Source organism: Sturnira hondurensis, unplaced genomic scaffold (assembly GCF_014824575.4).
Source record: "Sturnira hondurensis isolate 20B ecotype Veracruz unplaced genomic scaffold, ASM1482457v3 Scaffold0001918, whole genome shotgun sequence".
Lineage (NCBI taxonomy): Eukaryota > Metazoa > Chordata > Mammalia > Chiroptera > Phyllostomidae > Sturnira > Sturnira hondurensis.
In genome coordinates this window covers 793,869-810,916 of record NW_028074549.1, presented here as the reverse complement: position 1 = coordinate 810,916, position 17,048 = coordinate 793,869, and the positions used below count along the sequence as shown (strand labels likewise).

The window sequence follows — 17,048 nt, the reverse complement described above, 5'->3', positions numbered from 1 at the left end:
TTGATCATCTAAAGTAATTGGTGTGGGAAAGAGCCAAGTATAGTCTTTAAGAGCACCCCAGGAGATTCTGATGCTTAGCTGGGATTGGGCTGGTCAGTCAAAGAATCATCACGCTGGGCTGAGAGAAAGGCATCCCCTCACTGCCTCCCAGCTGTATTCATAGACTTGGTCAAGGACTAGTGCTTTCATCTACAAAGGAGAAAACCAGGGCTAAGTAAGAAGGAAAAGCAATTATTTATTCATGCACTTCTCTCATTTCATGAAGGGTTTGGTGAGAATTGGTAAAGGTAGTTTGGGTAAGGGAGTAAAGGAAAGCCTTCTTTTATGATGAGACTTGCTCACACAAGAATGTATGAGTCAGCCACAAATCATGTCACCATAGTGACCCAATATCTCACACTCCAGCCACACCTGGATCTAAAAGCTCTTAACAGAGACAAGTTTTATAATGCTAATTTATTGACTGACTCAACAGAGACCTCAGATGTGGGACCTAGAAAATGAAACATTTCAGTGTTGTCTAAGGTGCTTGTCAGTGTCTCAGGGTGTTCCCAGGAAGGTAGACTCTGCTAGGTATAGTAGAGAGGGCAAGATACAGGAGGAAGATATGAGTCTTGAATCCTAAAGATTGAAGTTTTGGAAATAATAACATTCAAATATTTGTAATAATTAACAAGTGTGCAACTGAAAGGGTCTTTGTCCACTAGTTTTGATAGAGAGTTAAGTGGCTAACATGGCAATGCATATACTAGTAGTTTATTTTTTTAATTTATAAATGTTATTCTTGGAGAATAATACTTGAGGAGGTTCAGGAAATTCATAAGAGGCCACAGTAAAGAGCTCATATTAACTTAACTAATGGTAGTATGCTCATTTTTTCCTAGATCTTTGAGAGTTAAAACACCAAAGACTCTTCTTAACCCTCCTAAATGAAAACAACTACTCTGGGCTGCTCTTTGCTGATTGCCAAAGTCTACTTCCTGGAGATATTGAGGAATGAATAGCTTACATCAATTATAAGGTTACCCAGATGAAAAAAAATAATGATACCCACATGCAAGACTGAGGCCCACAATGTACTAAGCCAAACAATGATGGTAGTTGCTACTGGATACTTAGAGACATCCCCTCCATGTTGAGATGGATTTTGAGATGCAAAAACTTATGGACCTAGCATTCCTCTTAAATAATATTCATCCTTTGGCAGGGTCTCAGTCTAGATTGTGTGACTTTCTTCATTCTTTCTCTCTTCCACTTCACAGTAATAAAATCTCAAAAATAATATGTGTAATAGTAGAATGAAGAGAGGGTAGTCTTCATGGAGAATGAGTTGTGTCAGCCAATTTCTTTTTTTTACATTTAGTATTATTTTTCTTTTTTAAAATATTTTATTATTTATTTATTTATTTATTTTAGAGAAGGTAAGGGAGGGAGAAGGAGGGAGAGAAACATCAATGTGTGGTTGCCTCTGACACCCCTCCTACTGGGGACCTGGCCCACAACCCAGGCATGTGCCCTAGACTGGTAACTGAACTGGTGATCCTTTGATTCATAGGCCAGCACTCAATCACTGAGCCACACCAGCCAAGGCCACATTTAGTATTATTTTTATTAGATTCAGATTTACAGTATAGTAGTTAGACAATCATACACTTTATAAAGTGTTCCCCTTGATATTTCCAGTATCCAACTGGCACCATAGAGAGTTATTACAATATTATTAACTATAATTCTTATGCTGTACTTCTATCCTCATGAGTACTGTGTACTTCTTAATCTCTTCACCTTTTTTATAGAGTCCCCTAACCACCCTCCCCTCTGGCAGTCATCAGTCTGTTCTCTATCAGTCTGTTTCTGTTTTGTTTGTTCATTTATATTGTTCTTTAGATTCCACATATAAGTAAAATCATATCGTATTTTTCTGTATTTGACTGACTTATTTTACTTAGCATTATACCCTCTAGGTTCATCCATGCTGCCATAAGCGGTAAGGTTTTATTCTTTTTGTCAACAAATAATATTCCATTGTATATATGCACCACAGCTTTTTTATTCCCTTGCCTATTGTTGGGCACTTGGGTGTTTTCATATCTTGGCTGTTGTAAGTAATGCTGCAATGAACCCTAGGGTGTAGATGTTATTTCAAATTAGTGATTTGGGTTTCCTTGGATATATACCCAGAAGTGAAATTGCTATGTCATACCAACCAAGTCTTCATAGATGCATAGGAGTGAGCCAGATGAGACATAAAAGGCAGAGGGACCAGCAAGAAAAAACATAAGGAGGATAAAAGAATATTGACTTGTCTATATTGATGAGACCTGTTGTCGTCTGACTGTAGGGAAGATGCCTGGTGGCCTGGCCTGCTGTGCTCATATGAACTTTCAACTAGTCCTTCATCCTATTCCCAAATCTTGATATATTTTTTGTTGTCAAGTCTGGAGCATTTTCAGTTTCCAAAGTTCAAAATGTCTCTTTCCTCTGCTGCTTTCTCCACCATTGAAGCTTTGGGATGCCAGTTCCACTGCTCGGTTATACTGATTAACCTTTTCTTATTGCTTTCCAAATGTTGGAAGCTTTTGGAAATCTGTCTTTCACTGATAGCCTCTGTTGTTCTCATCATTGGGGTTTTTACTTTTCTCCCTTCCTTGCTTTCAGTTTAGTGGGCTCTTTGAAAAGGGGATAATAATGGCATGTGGATACTTTTCCACTTTAAAAAAGAAGATTCAGATATATGTTGTGGTTCTTTAATATTTTCTGTAAGAAAAAAAACTCTTGCTTTAGGAGTGCTTTCTAATAGTACAAAATGCATACATTTCACCAAAATCTTGTACATGCATTTCTCTGCACGCCAGTCTGTAGTTAATTCATATTTATTATTAACCACATTCTAATTTCAAAATATCCATGTAAATTTTAAAAAATATACAACTCTACACATGATCAAAATAGCCAAGGTTAACACATATTGTCCCTTTTGAGTTCACTATTTCCTAAATTCCTCAGAGAACTTTTCATTAGTCCATATACTGATTCTGTTCCTTTCATTGTGAGTTCTCCTCAAAGTCCACCATGGTTCTTGAATTTCTATGATGTCAGTCACTTGTGACCATTGCTGGGCTGTTGTAAAGATGATGATAAAGAACAAAATCCTAAAATACAAGGAAACAGGACAGAACCCCGAGCCTAGTTAAGCACTTGGTAGATTTTTTATTAACTATATATTTCATTATTTCTTATACTTTTCAAACAATTATACTAATTTCTCTACATTTTTTTCCATGAATCGAGCCCAAGTTTGTCCACTCTAGGCATTGACAACTTTTAGTGGGTATTTCCAACATATCTTGACCTCTCTTTTTTGCTGTGAACATCTCATTATCTACCTAAGGTACTATATAATTACCAGATTAGATATTTATCATTAGGAAAAAAGGAAGGCCAGAGATAGATTAAGTATTTTGCCTAATGGTCAATAACCATTCCTGACCAAGAGAAAAGCAGGTCTTTTCATTCTCTCTCCCTCCTTGAGATAATAGGAAATCCACTGACCTACAGAAAGATACATGTGGAGTATCTACCTTCTTTCCACAGAGCATTCGTCAAATTCACCTTTTAAATTCTGCAGATTTATAACTTCACAGACATTTAGTTTCAGCAACATTTAATTATTTTTTGCAGTTATGGCTATGAGAGTGGCTCAGGCAACTCTCTTTCCTCTCCTTTACCTGTAACAGAAATCAACCCCTAAGAAATACTCACAGTTTAGTGCGGATGTGGCAGAGGCCATCGCCTTCTTTGACTCCATCATTGCAGAGCTGGACACAGAGAAACAGCCATGGGTTGCTGAAGCAGATCCCATGAATGAGGATGTGGACTTTGATGGTGAGTGCTATTTCTCGGGGCAGAAGGTGTGTGGGTTGTCATCTCCGGAGTGGATTTATATGATGAGCTATCAAGAATCCCACCTCCTGATTACAGGGAAACTCACATCTGCAAGACAGAGCCTGGCCCTGAGCTTGCTCTTCTCTTGGTGGTTTCTTAGTTTAGTTTTCTCTGTTGCTGCTGCTTCAACCTGCCCCTTTAACACATGAGGCCATATTTGGGCAAAAACTCCTTTCCTGTGGTCCATTGCCACAGCTAAGACAGGGTGAAACTTTTGTAAGACTCAATGAGGCAAAGCAACAGAAAAATGATTAAACTAATGCATTAGATAGGGAATTGTTGCTAAATAGGTATAGAGATAGTTTCAGTTTTGCAACATGAAATGTTCTGGAGATCTGTCACTTAACAAAGCAAATGTACTCAACACTGCTAAACAATACACTAAAGCATGGTTAAGGTAGTAAATTTTGTTATCTGCATTTTTCTATAATTTTTAAAAGAAAACAGGACAAACTATATTTTAAAATTTATCTTCTGCCACTACCTGAGCTAGGTTGGCTCTAGGGCAGTACCAGCTGTTGGACACAGCTCTGACCCTGCACCTATTTTTTCATCCCCCTACACACCTCCCTCCAGCCCTCCCTCTGTTTCATAAGTCATTACTCTGAAAGGATATGTAAGCAGGAGAGGGTCAGGGTGCTTCCCTAGGCCCAGCATGAATAGCTGGAGTGAGGTGAGGATTGAGAGCAATACTTTTCTCCTTGTCTAGAAGTGTCATGGCTCTGGTGTGGAGCAAAGAATTCAACATGTTCATGAGTTGAATCGACTTTTAAATCCCATTACTCAAATGTTGGCTCTTTAAATCTTTGAATTTCCCCCCACCCATGGTATAATTAATGACAATTTTATTCAGGGATTACTGAGGTAAAAACTTTTGGTAACAATATTAAATAGTAGAGATTAAAAATGGCGGAGGAGTAGGACGGAGTGACTCCAGTTCTCGTACCCCTGGGAGAAAATCCTGGCAGAGCTACTGAGGAACAGCGCAATCAATTCCCCAACGAACAATTCCTCAGCATTTATGCAAATAAGATACCAGAGATAGTGACGAACCAGACAGCTACAGGTCATTGGGGTCTCAGGGACACGAGTAAGGACAGAGGTGGCCAGGTCAGCGGCAGCCCTCGGCAGGCGCAAAATGGCCCTGGAGCCGCGGCTGCCACAGCGGTCGGGGCCCAGAGGCTTCTGCCTGCACCCAGTGACAGGGGTGTCTGCCACAGAGGACTCATCAGGAGCCAGACACCTGTGAGTAAACACAAAAGTGGTAGCGGCAGGGACGGCTGCCCTCAGCAGGAACCGCTGCCCTTGGGAGCCAGGCACCCCAGAGTAAAGTCAAAAGCAGCAAGGCCGGACCAGCAGCCATTGGCCGGAGTGTAAAGACCTCAGAGCTGCTGCTGCCTCAGCTTCCGGAGCCCCAGAGGCTACCGTCTCCGTCTACAGCCAGCATCGGGCGTCTGTCACAGAGGGCTCTCCAGGAGCCCAGCACCTCTGTGACTGTAAATATCATAACATACTCTTCTGCTGTCATAAACCATATTGCCTCCCAGCCAACATATCACACACACACACAAAAGGAGCAGGTGGAAGTAGAGAACATCAAGACACCTGAAGGAGACTGCACCACTGAATTTCACAAGTATTCCACCACAAAAGTTCACACCATAAACCGAGGGAGTCAGAACAGATCAATACAAGAAGCTGAGGCTAACAAGAAGAATCTCATAAACAATGGGAAGAAAAAGAAACAATCCTCAAATGAAAGGAAAGGAGGAAGCTTAAGGAAGAATGTTACATGAAAGAGGCAAGTCAACTATCAGATATTGAATTCAAAGCACTGGTTATCAGGAATTTCAAAGAGCTCACAATGAGCTACCAGAAACTAGAGGGGAGCTACCAGAGACTACAGAGGAGCTACAATGAGCTCTCCACAAACTATATCAACATGAAAAAGGAAATAGAAACTATCAGCAAAGGCCAAGAGGAAATGAAGAATACAATTTTGGAACTGAAGAACACAGTAGAAGGAATGAAAAGCAGGATCTAAGAGGCAGAACATCAGATCAGCGAGTTGGAGGACACAGTAGAAAGAATCTCCCAGAAAGAGCAAGAAAGGGAAAAGAGGCTCAAAAAGTATAAAGAGGGACTAAAAGAAATGGAAGATAATATGAAACGTAATAATATCTGAATAATAGGAATACCAGAAGGAGAAGAAGATCAAGGGATAGAAAACCTATTTGAAACAGAAATGATGGAAAATTTTCCTAATTTGATGAGAGAAAAAGTTACACGAATCCAGGAATCACAGAGAGTCCCATTCAAGAGGAACCCAAAGAGGTACCCTTCAAGACACATCATCATTAAAATGGCAAAATTCCAAGACAAAGAGAGAATCTTAAAGGCAGCAAGGGAGAAAAAGGAAGTAACATACAAGGGAGCCCCAATCAGGTTAGATACTGACTTCTCAATGGAAACACTCCAAGCAAGAAGAGAATGGCAAGAAGTATTCCAAGTAATGAGAACCAGGGTCTTGCAACCAAGGCTACTTTACCTAACTCGGTTCTCAATCAAGATAGAAGGCCAAATAAAGAGCTTCCAAGACAAAAGAAGTCTAAAAGAATATGCCTCCCCCACATCAGCTCTACAAGATATACTAAAAGGACTGCTTTAAGGAAAGGAAGGAAAAGGGAGACACATGGAGAAACTCTAGTACAAAAATGGCAATGAAAAAGTAGCTATCAATAATAACCTAAAATGTAAATGGATTAAATTCTCCAATCAAAAGACATAGAATAGCTGAATGGATAAGAAAGCATGACCCACACATATGCTGCCTACAGGAGACCCACCTCAGGAAAAAAGACCATCACAGAATAAAAGTGAAAGGCTGGAAACAAATTTCCCAAGCAAATGGTCAAGAAAAAAGAGCTGGGGTAGCAATTCTAATATCAGACAAAATAGACTTCAAAAAGAGGGCCATAAAGAGAGACCCAGAAGGTCACTTCATAATATTCAAGGGGAGAACCCACCAAAAAGACATTAACATCATAAAAATATATGTACCCAAAATAGGAACACCCAAATATATAAGAAAAATCCTAGAAGACATCAAGAAAGATATTGACAGCAACACAATTATAGTAGGGGATTTTAACACCCCACTGTCAAAAATGGACAGATCTTCCAAACAAAATATCAACAAAGATATAGCTGCACTAAACAACACCCTAGATGAAATGGACTTAATTGATATATAGAGAGCCCTTCACCCTAAAGAAGCTAAATACACATTCGTTTCAAATGCACATGGAACATTTTCCAAGATAGACCACATGATAGGACACAAAACGAGCCTCAACAAATTCAAGAAAATTGAAATCATACCAAGCATTTTCTCTGACCACAAGGGACTGAAATTAGAAACCAACCCAAAAGGAAAAAACCCAAAACACCCAAAATCATGGAGACTGAATGGTATACTATTAAACAATGACTGGGTCAAGATTGAAATTAGGGAAGAAATAAAAAAGTCTCTGGAAACAAATGAAAATGAACTCACGACAACTCAAATCTTATGGGACACAGGCAAGGCAGTCCTGAGAGGGAAGATCATAGCAATACAGGCTTACCTAAAGAAAATAGAAAGATTTCAAACAAACAACCTAACCCGACGCCTGCAAGAACTTGAAGAACAACAATAAAGACAGCCCAGAGCAAGTAGAAGGAAGGAAATAAGCAAGATCAGAGCAGAATTAAATGACATAGAGACTAAAAGCACAATTCTAAGGATCAATGAATCCAAGAGTTGTTTTTTTGAAAAGATAAACAAAATAGACAAGCCTTTAAATAGGCTCATTAAGAAAAGAAGAGAGAGGACACAAATAAACACAATCAGAAATGAAAGAGGAGAGATTACAACTGATACCACAGAAATAGAAGGGATTGTAAGGAATTACTATGAAGAACTGTATGCCAAGAAATTTGAAAACCTAGGTGAAATGGACAAATTTCTAGAAAAATATAATCTTTCAAAACTCAATGAAAGAGAAGCAGAAAACCTGAACAGGCCAATAACAGCAGATGAAATTGAAGAAGTAATGAAAAACTCCCATCACACAAAAGCCCTGGACCAGATGGTTTCACAGGAGAATTCTAGAAAGCATTTAAGGAAGAGCTAACCCCTATTCTTCACAGACTATTCCAAAAAATCCAAAATCATGGGAAACTACCCAACTCTTTTTATGAAGCCAGCATCATCCTAATTCCAAAACCAGATAGAGACACAACAAAGAAAGAAAACTTCAGGCCAATATCACTGATGAACATAGATACTAATATTCTCAACAAAATATTGGCAAATTGCATCCAACAATACATCAAAAAGATCATACACCACCACCTAGTGGGATTCATCCCAGGGATGCAAGGATGGTTCGATATTCGTAAATCAGTAAATGTAATACATCACATAAACAAAAGCGAAGACAAAAACCAGATGATCATATCAATAGACGAGGAAAAAGCTTTTGATAAGGTACAACACCCATTTATGATAAAGGTACTCAGCAAAATGGGAATAGAGGGAGCATTCCTCAATATAATAAAGGTCATATATGAAAGACCTACAGCCAACATCATACTCAATGGGCAAAAACTGTAAGCTTTTCCACTAAGATCAGGAACAAGACAAGGTTGTCCACTTTCACCACTTCTATTTAATATAGTATTGGAAGTTCTAGCCACAGTGATCAGACAAGAAAAGGAAATGAAATGCATTGAAATTGGAAAGGAGGAAACAAAACTGTCATTGTTTGCAGATGACATGATAGTGTAAATGGAAAATCCTATAGCCTTTACCCAAAAACTGCTCGAACTAATAAATGAATTTGGCAAAACAGCAGGTTACAAAGTCAATATCCAGAAACCAAAGGCATTTTTGTATACTAACAATGAATCAGCAGAAGCAGAAATCAAGAAAAAAATCCTATTCAATATAGCAGAAACAAAAATAAAATATCTGGAAATAAACCTAAGGAAGGAGTTAAAAGACCTGTATGCAGAAAACTATACAACACTGAAGAAAGAAATCAAGGAAGACATGAACAAATGGAAATATATACCATGCTCATGGATTAGAAGAATTAACATCATCAAAATGTCCATACTACCCAAAGCAATTTATAGATTCAATGCAATACCTATTAAAGTACCAATGGCATATTTCACAGACATAGAATGGACACTTCAAAAATTTATATGGAACCATAAAAGACCCCGAATAGCAGCCGCAATTTCGAGAAAGAAGAACAAAGTAGGAGGGTTCACAATAACTGATATCAAACTGTATTAAAAGGCCACTGTAATCAAAACAGCCTGGTACTGTCATAAAAAAAGGCACATAGACCAACGGAATAGAACAGAGAGCCCAGAAATAAACCCAAGTCCCTACAGTCAATTAATATTTGACAAAGGGGGCAATAACATAAAATGGAGTAAAGATAGCCTCTTCAACCAATGGTGTTGGGAGAACTGGACAGCTACATGCAACAAAATGAAACTCGAGCACCAACTTACACCACACACCAAAATTAATTCAAGGTGGGTAAAAGACCTAAATATAAACCGTGAAACCATTAAAGCCCTAGAGGAGAGCATTGGCAGGGAAGTCTCAGATATTCCACGCAGCAAGATTTTTACTGATACGTCCCCTAGTGCAAGGGACATGAAGGAAAGAATAAACAAATGGGATCTCATCAAAATAAAAAGCTTCTTCCTGACTAAGGAAAACAGTATCAAGATTAAAAGAGAAGCAACTGATTGGGAAAACATATTTGCCAATAATACTTCAGACAAAGGTTTAATCTCCAAAATATACAAAGAACTCACACAACTCCACTCAGAGAAGACGAGCAACCCAATTAAAAAATGGGGAAAGGACTTGAACAGACACTTCTCCAAGGAGGACATACAGAAGATCCAGAGACACATGAAGAGATGCTCAATATTGCTAGCTATCAGAGAGATGCAAATCAAAACCACAATGAGATACCACTTAAGACCAGTCAGAATGGCTGTCATAAACAAAGAAACAAATAACAAGTGCTGGAGAGGTTGTGGGGAAAAGGGAGCCCTAGTTCACTGTTGATGGGAGTGCAGACTGGTACAACCACTGTGGAAAACAGTATGGAAATTTCTAATAAAACTAAAAATGAACATGCCTTTTGACCCAGCAATTCCACTCTTAGGAGTATATCCTAAGAACCTTGAAACACCAATCCAAAAGGACCCATGCACCCCAATGTTCATAGCAGCACAATTCATGATAGCCAAGAGTTGGAGGCAACCTAGATGCCCATCAGTAAATGACTGGATCAAAAAGCTATGGTACATTTACACAATGGAATTCTATGCTGCAGAAAGAAGAAGGAGCTCCTACCTTTTGCAACTTCATGGATGGAAGTGGAGAACTTTATGTTGAGCGAAATAAGCCAGGTGGTGAAAGACAAATACCATATGATCTCACCTTTAACAGGAATCTAAACAACAAAAGAAACAAGCAAGCAAAATATGACCAATGACACTCAAATACGGAACAGGCTTACAGCGTCCAGAGAGGAGAGGAGAGAGAATCATACGGGAAAAGGGGAGGGATTTAAAGGAATATATATAAAGGACACATGGACAACAACTGAGAAGGGTGGAAATGGGAGGGAGGGGGGAGCAGGGTGGGTCGTATGGGATGGGAGTAATAGACAGAAAACTGTACTTGAACAATGATTAAATTAAAAACAATAATAGTAAAAGTAGGGAAGTGGAAAAAATAAAAAATAATAAAATAATAAATAAATAATCATTGAAATGATCTGTGTAAAAAATTTAAAAAAATTAAATCAAAAAATATTAAATAGTTTTTTAGTGTTTTATCTAATGATGAAAGGCTATATTCTTTTTTTTTTTTGTAGTGCTTGCCTTGATTGCTCTTAATCTGTGAGATTTCAGATCTCACTGGGTTCTGCAGAATTTCACAGGCTACTGCTCCCACAAGCTCACTGTACCCTGTAGGGAGCCTGCCTCCCCTCCCCTCCCACCAAGTCCCTTTAGTCCCTGACAAAGAACACATCTTTCCCCAGGAGCAGAGTCTTAGAGTCCAGGGCATTGGTGAAAAGATAACAAAACCCGCTGAGGATGCTTGTCATCTTCATAGTTATAATTTTTGATAATGGCTTTATGGTTTTTCTCTGATAACAAGAGTAACATAGAACCACTGTAAATCAATTGAACCAAATGACACACAAAAATATACAGAAGAAAGTGAAGAATGTGATCTGTAACACTACCACACAGAGATAGTAATCACTGTTAACATTTTGGTGTTTGTCCTTTTAAAAGATTTTAAACACAAATACCCAAACTCAATTTATTTTTTTAAACACAAACAGGTATTTTCCCCTTACCACCTGGCTTATTTCACTTAATATATTGCTCTCCAGTTCCATTTATGCTGTCACACATGGATAAAACCAAGGGGGATGGAAGCAGGGGAGGGAGGTGGGAATAGCTGGGGTCGGGGAGTGGTGGGGTGTAAATGTAGACCAATGTACCTGAACAATAATAAAGTAATAAAAATAAAGCTCCCCAATGTACCTGAACAATAATAAAGTAATAAAAATAAAGCTCCATTGTTTTATAGCAAAAAAAAGGTCTGTTTTCTATGTTGTCATCTGCTATTTTCACCTTAGGCATCTTTCCAAGTTTGTACATATAGACATATGTTTTTATTTTTAATTGACACACAATTTTCAATTGTATTCCTACACCATAAATGCATAGTCAAGTCAGCCACTTTGATTCCCCAATCCTTTCTAGGAATTTGCTGCTATATATATGCATTTGTTGTAGGTTCTCAGTTCTGTTCACTCTCTCCATTGCATTCTGCTCCTTTCAATGGTGAGTGCTCCTTTCTGGGTGCCATGCTTCTCTCTTTCAGTGGCCACCAGCTCCCAAGAGCACAGCTTGCACTCCAACTGGATCCTGCGGGTGCCACGCCAGCACTCTGAGGATGTGGCTGTGCACTGCATACACATGACAGATGGCCAGTTTCGAAGAAGCATGGAGTGCAGAACCATTGGCACTCAGAGGAGACTTGAGAGGCACCCTATTTACTTGCCCAAGGCTGTGGAAGGAGCATTCAACACCTTGAAGTTTAAGCCCAAAGCCTGCAAAAATGAGTAAGTGCTTGGGCTACATAGTATAACCAAGATGTACTCAAATCCTCCAGACTTTTGGGATGTTTTTTAAGGTGACTTGAGCCTCCATCCTACACACCAAAAATTATTCTTGTGTATTTTGGGGGGTGAAGGTCTTAGTTTAAAAAAACTTTTTTCACATTATATATACTAGCCTTGTTCACTGCTGTCACCACTCCTAACTATTGCTTCCACTCTGTATCTGCCCCATTTTCTTCTGGCCCACTTAGTCCTCAGGCTTCGTGTCATCTTCTTTCCTTATTCCCCCTAAGTGCCACAGACACACTGTGTATGATGAATTTTTAATGAGAGCTCATGGTTTAAGAGTGCATAGCACCAAGTGCATAGCACCAACATCAAACTAATTAAATGCCCATGCCTAAAAAAAAACTTTAGCCAGGCTCAGGTGAAACCTGTACTTGAACAAGAATTAAATAAAAATTATATTTAAAAAAAAAACTTCTTGCTGGCTGGACAACTCTTGCCATCTTCCCACCATTTTTTGCCTCTCTCTCTCCATATCCTTCTCTCGCAAGACTAGTGACCATCTCTAGCCCAAAATTCCTATAACCTGTTCATTCAGAACAGTAAGTGCTCTCTTGTTATGGCCAACTCAGGTCAAAACTCGGGGAACATCCCTGTTTTTACAAAAGCCATTCAATTCTGATGGATTCAGGATTTTTTTAAATAGCATTTTCCTCCCACAACAATGAACCAGAATCCAGCCTTCATCACCCTCTTTTCTCCTTCAAGCTCAGCTTGAGGTCCAGCTGAGGCCCTTCCACGGCCCCTATGACAACACTGCTTTGTCTTCCACTGGTCCCCACTGGAATGGTAAATCAGAGCACCCCTTTCTGAGCCAAACTGAACTTACTCTCTCTGCTGCCTCTCTCCCTTCCAGCCTAGGAAGCTCCAGGAGGATCCTCTTCAACTTCTCTGGAGAAGACATGGAATGGGATGCAGAAATCTTTGCACTGGAACCACTGGCATTTCCAGGGGAAGACTACTTTGAGACAGAAAACCCCAAAGGGCAGTGGCTGCTTCGAGAGCGATTTTGGGAGCGGACAATGCCATGACTCCCTCAGTGATTCAGCTTGGCTCAGGCTGGGGCTCTGAGATGGTATTTGCCTTCAGTGCAGGATGGAGTGATTAGTAGAGTTAAAAATGGAAACCATAAAAAAGTCAGGTCCATGAGCATACCACTGGTGCTCAGTCAGTGCCAATAATACCCACAGCCTCCTAGAGAACAAACTTTTTTTTTTTAATTTTAAAATATTTTTTAAGTTTATCTTTTGAGGGGAAGGGAAGGAGAGAGGGAGAGAAACATCAATGTATGGTTTCCTTTCGTGCGTCCCCTCCTGGGAGTTGGCCTGCAGGGAACTGGCCTGCAACCCAGGCATGTGCCCTGACTGGGAATTGAACCTCGATCGTCTGGTTCGCAGGTCCGCGCTCAATCCACTGAGCTACACCAGCCAGGGCTGAGAACATAGTTTTTGATACTTTGGAAGCTGGGCTTTTCCCACACAGGCTGGTTAGCAGGTAGTAACAGCCTATCTGGTAGCAGAAGGAATGGAGGGCTTTGAGTGGGAGTGTTCAGGTTCACTCCCTGGCCTTCCCTTGCCTGTTCCCAGCTCTCCATGCATCTGTACAGGTGGCTGCTAGCATCATGCTTTGTACAGAAAATGAACTCACCCAGGAATTTCTGGGCCAAAGTTTTCAAAGACAAAGTTCCTCTCTCTATGCGTCTGTACATACTGAGGCTGCCTTTTTTTGGTGCAGAATTCAGTTCAAGAAGCAGCTCCTTTCACTCTAGCATTTTTCAATGTTCTGAAAACTTCTACTGGATTAGGCTAGAGATAAGGTCAGTGCCCTGGCAGTGGAATAGGACAAAGAATGTGTCAGGCACTGTCTTGGTACCATCCTATTTCTCCCAGACCCCAAACTGAGCTTCCCTTCTTATAGACATTTGGCTGGGAAAGGAGAAAAATAAAGTGTTCTTTTTTTCCTAATTGTCACCCAGAAAATCCTTATAGGTACCCATGCAACCAAGTTATGGATAGATTATGTTTCTCCCTTCCCCCAATTAAAAAGGCAATCAAAATCATTAAGTTCTTTTGGACTAGAAAAGATTTTTATGTATCAGTAACTATCTAAATCAGAATTACTTTTTTTACCTCACCTGAGAACATGCTTATTGATATTTTAGAGAGAGAGGAAGGGAGATTAGGGAGAGAAACATTGATGTGAGAGAGAAACATTGATTGGTTGCCTCTCATATGCACCCTGACAGAGAACTGAAGCCACAACCTAGGCATTTCTTACACACTTTTTGCATATACTTATGCCTGACCAAGTTTGAGAATTGATGGTTTGGAGAATACAATGCACTTTTTCCACCTTCACCTGATTTTTCAGTTTAAAAAAATTTAATTTATTGAGGTGACATTGTTTAATAAAATTATATAGGTCTCAGGTGTATAATTCCAAAATACATTGTCAGTATATTGTATTGTTTTCTCTACTTATGAATCTGTTTTCTCTACTTATGACTCCATTTATATTTTCTTTGTTTATTTCATCCATTAGATTAAACATACTGAGGTCTGTGTGAAAAGAGTCTAGCCAATGTTAATATAATGAGAGCAGTTTTACACCAGTGTAACATGGCAGCCAAGGAGAGTGGACTGGTATGCACACGCATGAACAATGATGACTTCACTGTAATAGTCAGCGGGGGCAGTAGATTTCATTGAGTGAGCAAGTGTACTGAATGGCCATTGCACTGAAAATGGCTGAGTGAGTAAAGCAATGAATCTGCATCAAATTTTGCATTAAGCTTGAATATTCAATGCAGAAACTATTTGGATGATTCAGAAGGCTGCACCTATGGGCAATTGGTGATTGGCAGCTTTATCACAACAATGTGTTCCCTCATGCATGATGTCTCATGCAGTTTTTTTGGCAAAACCTCAAATCAACCAGGTGACACAGCCCCATACAGAACAGATTTGGTCCCCTGCAACTTCTGACTTTTCCTAAAACTAAATCACCTTTGAAGGGAAGAGATTTCAGACCATCAATGAGAGTCAGGAAAATACGACAGGACGTTGATTATAATTGGGAAAACTGTGTGAGGTCCCAAAGTGCCTACTTTGATGGGGACTGAGATATCACTGCCCCATGTATGATGTTTCTTGTATCTTGTATGTTCTTTAATAAATGTCTCTATTTTTTCATATGATACAGCCAAATACCTTCTGGACACACTTTCATATAAGTGAAATCGTGTGCTACTTGTCTTCCTCTGACTGGCTTATTTCACTTAGCATAATATTTTCCAGATTCATCCATGTTGTCTGAAATAGTAAGATATTCTTTTTTACGTCTGGGTAATATTGCATTGTGTAATGATACCACAGCATTTTTATCCCCTCATCTAATTATGGGTACTTGGCCTGCTTCCAGATCTTGGTTATTATAAGTAATGTAACATTTATTTTTTAATAACTGTTTTGGATATCTTCAGAGATATCCCCAGAAGTGGAATTGCTGGTTTATAAGGCAGTTTAATTTTTAATTTTTTGAGGTAACTCCACACTGTTTTCCACTGTGACTGTACCAGTCTGCATTCCCACCAACAGGACAAAAGGGTTCCCTTTTCTCCACATTTGCTGTTTGCCACCACTTGTTATTTGTTGATTTACTGATGATAGCCATTCTGACAGGTGTGATATCTCATTGTGCTTTTAATCTGCATTTCTCTGATTATTACTAATGTTGAGCATATTTTCATGTCTATTAGCCATCTCTACATCTTCTTTATAGAAGTGTCTATTCAGACTTGGTATCATGCCTGCAGAGTATTGGAAGAGGTTGGTGAGATTTTTTTCAAAGAGGCTGGGAAGATGGCGACTGAGTAGGATGAAGCAGATTCCAGCTCCCATACACATGGGATAAAATCCTGGCAGATCTACTAAGGAACAGCGAAATAAACCAATGGTTCCCCAGCATTTATGAAACTAAGAAACCAGAGATCATGACAAACGCTGAAGGACCAGACAGTGGCAGGTATTCTACAACAGCACTTCACACCATAAACCCAGAAAGTCAGAACAGATCAACTTAAGAAGCAGAGGCTAACCAGAAGAGGCTCACAAAAAATGGGAAGACAAAGAAACAATACCCAAATGAAAGAAAAGGAGGAAGCCTCAGAAAGAATGTTAGATGAAATACAGGTGAGTCAATTATCAGATATTGAATTAAAACACAGGTTATCAGGTATTCAAAGAGCTCACAATGAGCTACCAGAAACTACAGGGAAGATATAATGAACTCACCCCAAACTATATCAACATGAGAAAGGAAATAGAAACTATCAGCAAAGGCCAAGAGGAAATGAAGACTACAATTTCTGAACTGAAGAAGACAGCAGAAGGAATCAAAAGCAGGATTGATGAAGAAGAAGATCGGATCGGTGAGTTGAAGAAGAAAATAGAAAAAAACTCCCAGAAAGAGCAAGAAAAGGAAAAGAGGCTAAGAAACAATAAAGAGGGATTAAGAAAAATGAAAGGCAATATGAAACATAATAATATCTGAACAATAGGAATTGTAGAAGGAGAAGAAGAAAAACAAGGAGTAGAAAACCTATTTGAAAGAGTAATGATGGAAAATTTCACTAATTTCTTTTTTTTTAAGATTTTATTTCTTTATTTATCTTTAGAGGGGAAGGAGAGGGAGAGAAACATAAATGTATGGTTGCCTTTCGTGCATCCCCTGCTGGGAGTTGGCCTGCAGGGAACCAGCCTGCAACCCAGGCATGTGCCCTGACTGGGAATCGAACTGCGATCCTCTGGTTCACAG

At 39.3% G+C, this 17,048-nt stretch overlaps 1 protein-coding gene across 1 annotated transcript in view; it reads left to right on the top strand.

Annotated features, from left to right (window-relative positions):
• Positions 1 to 13,264, top strand: part of CUNH13orf42 (chromosome unknown C13orf42 homolog) — a 38,298-nt gene extending 25,034 nt beyond the window's left edge. Inside the window, exons 2-4 of the mRNA XM_037037960.1 lie at positions 3,738 to 3,885; positions 11,930 to 12,170; positions 13,090 to 13,264. Of these exons, the coding sequence (XP_036893855.1) occupies positions 3,738 to 3,885; positions 11,930 to 12,170; positions 13,090 to 13,264 (564 nt within the window). The remainder of the gene's footprint in view (positions 1 to 3,737; positions 3,886 to 11,929; positions 12,171 to 13,089) is intronic.
• Positions 13,265 to 17,048: the final 3,784 nt, after the last annotated feature.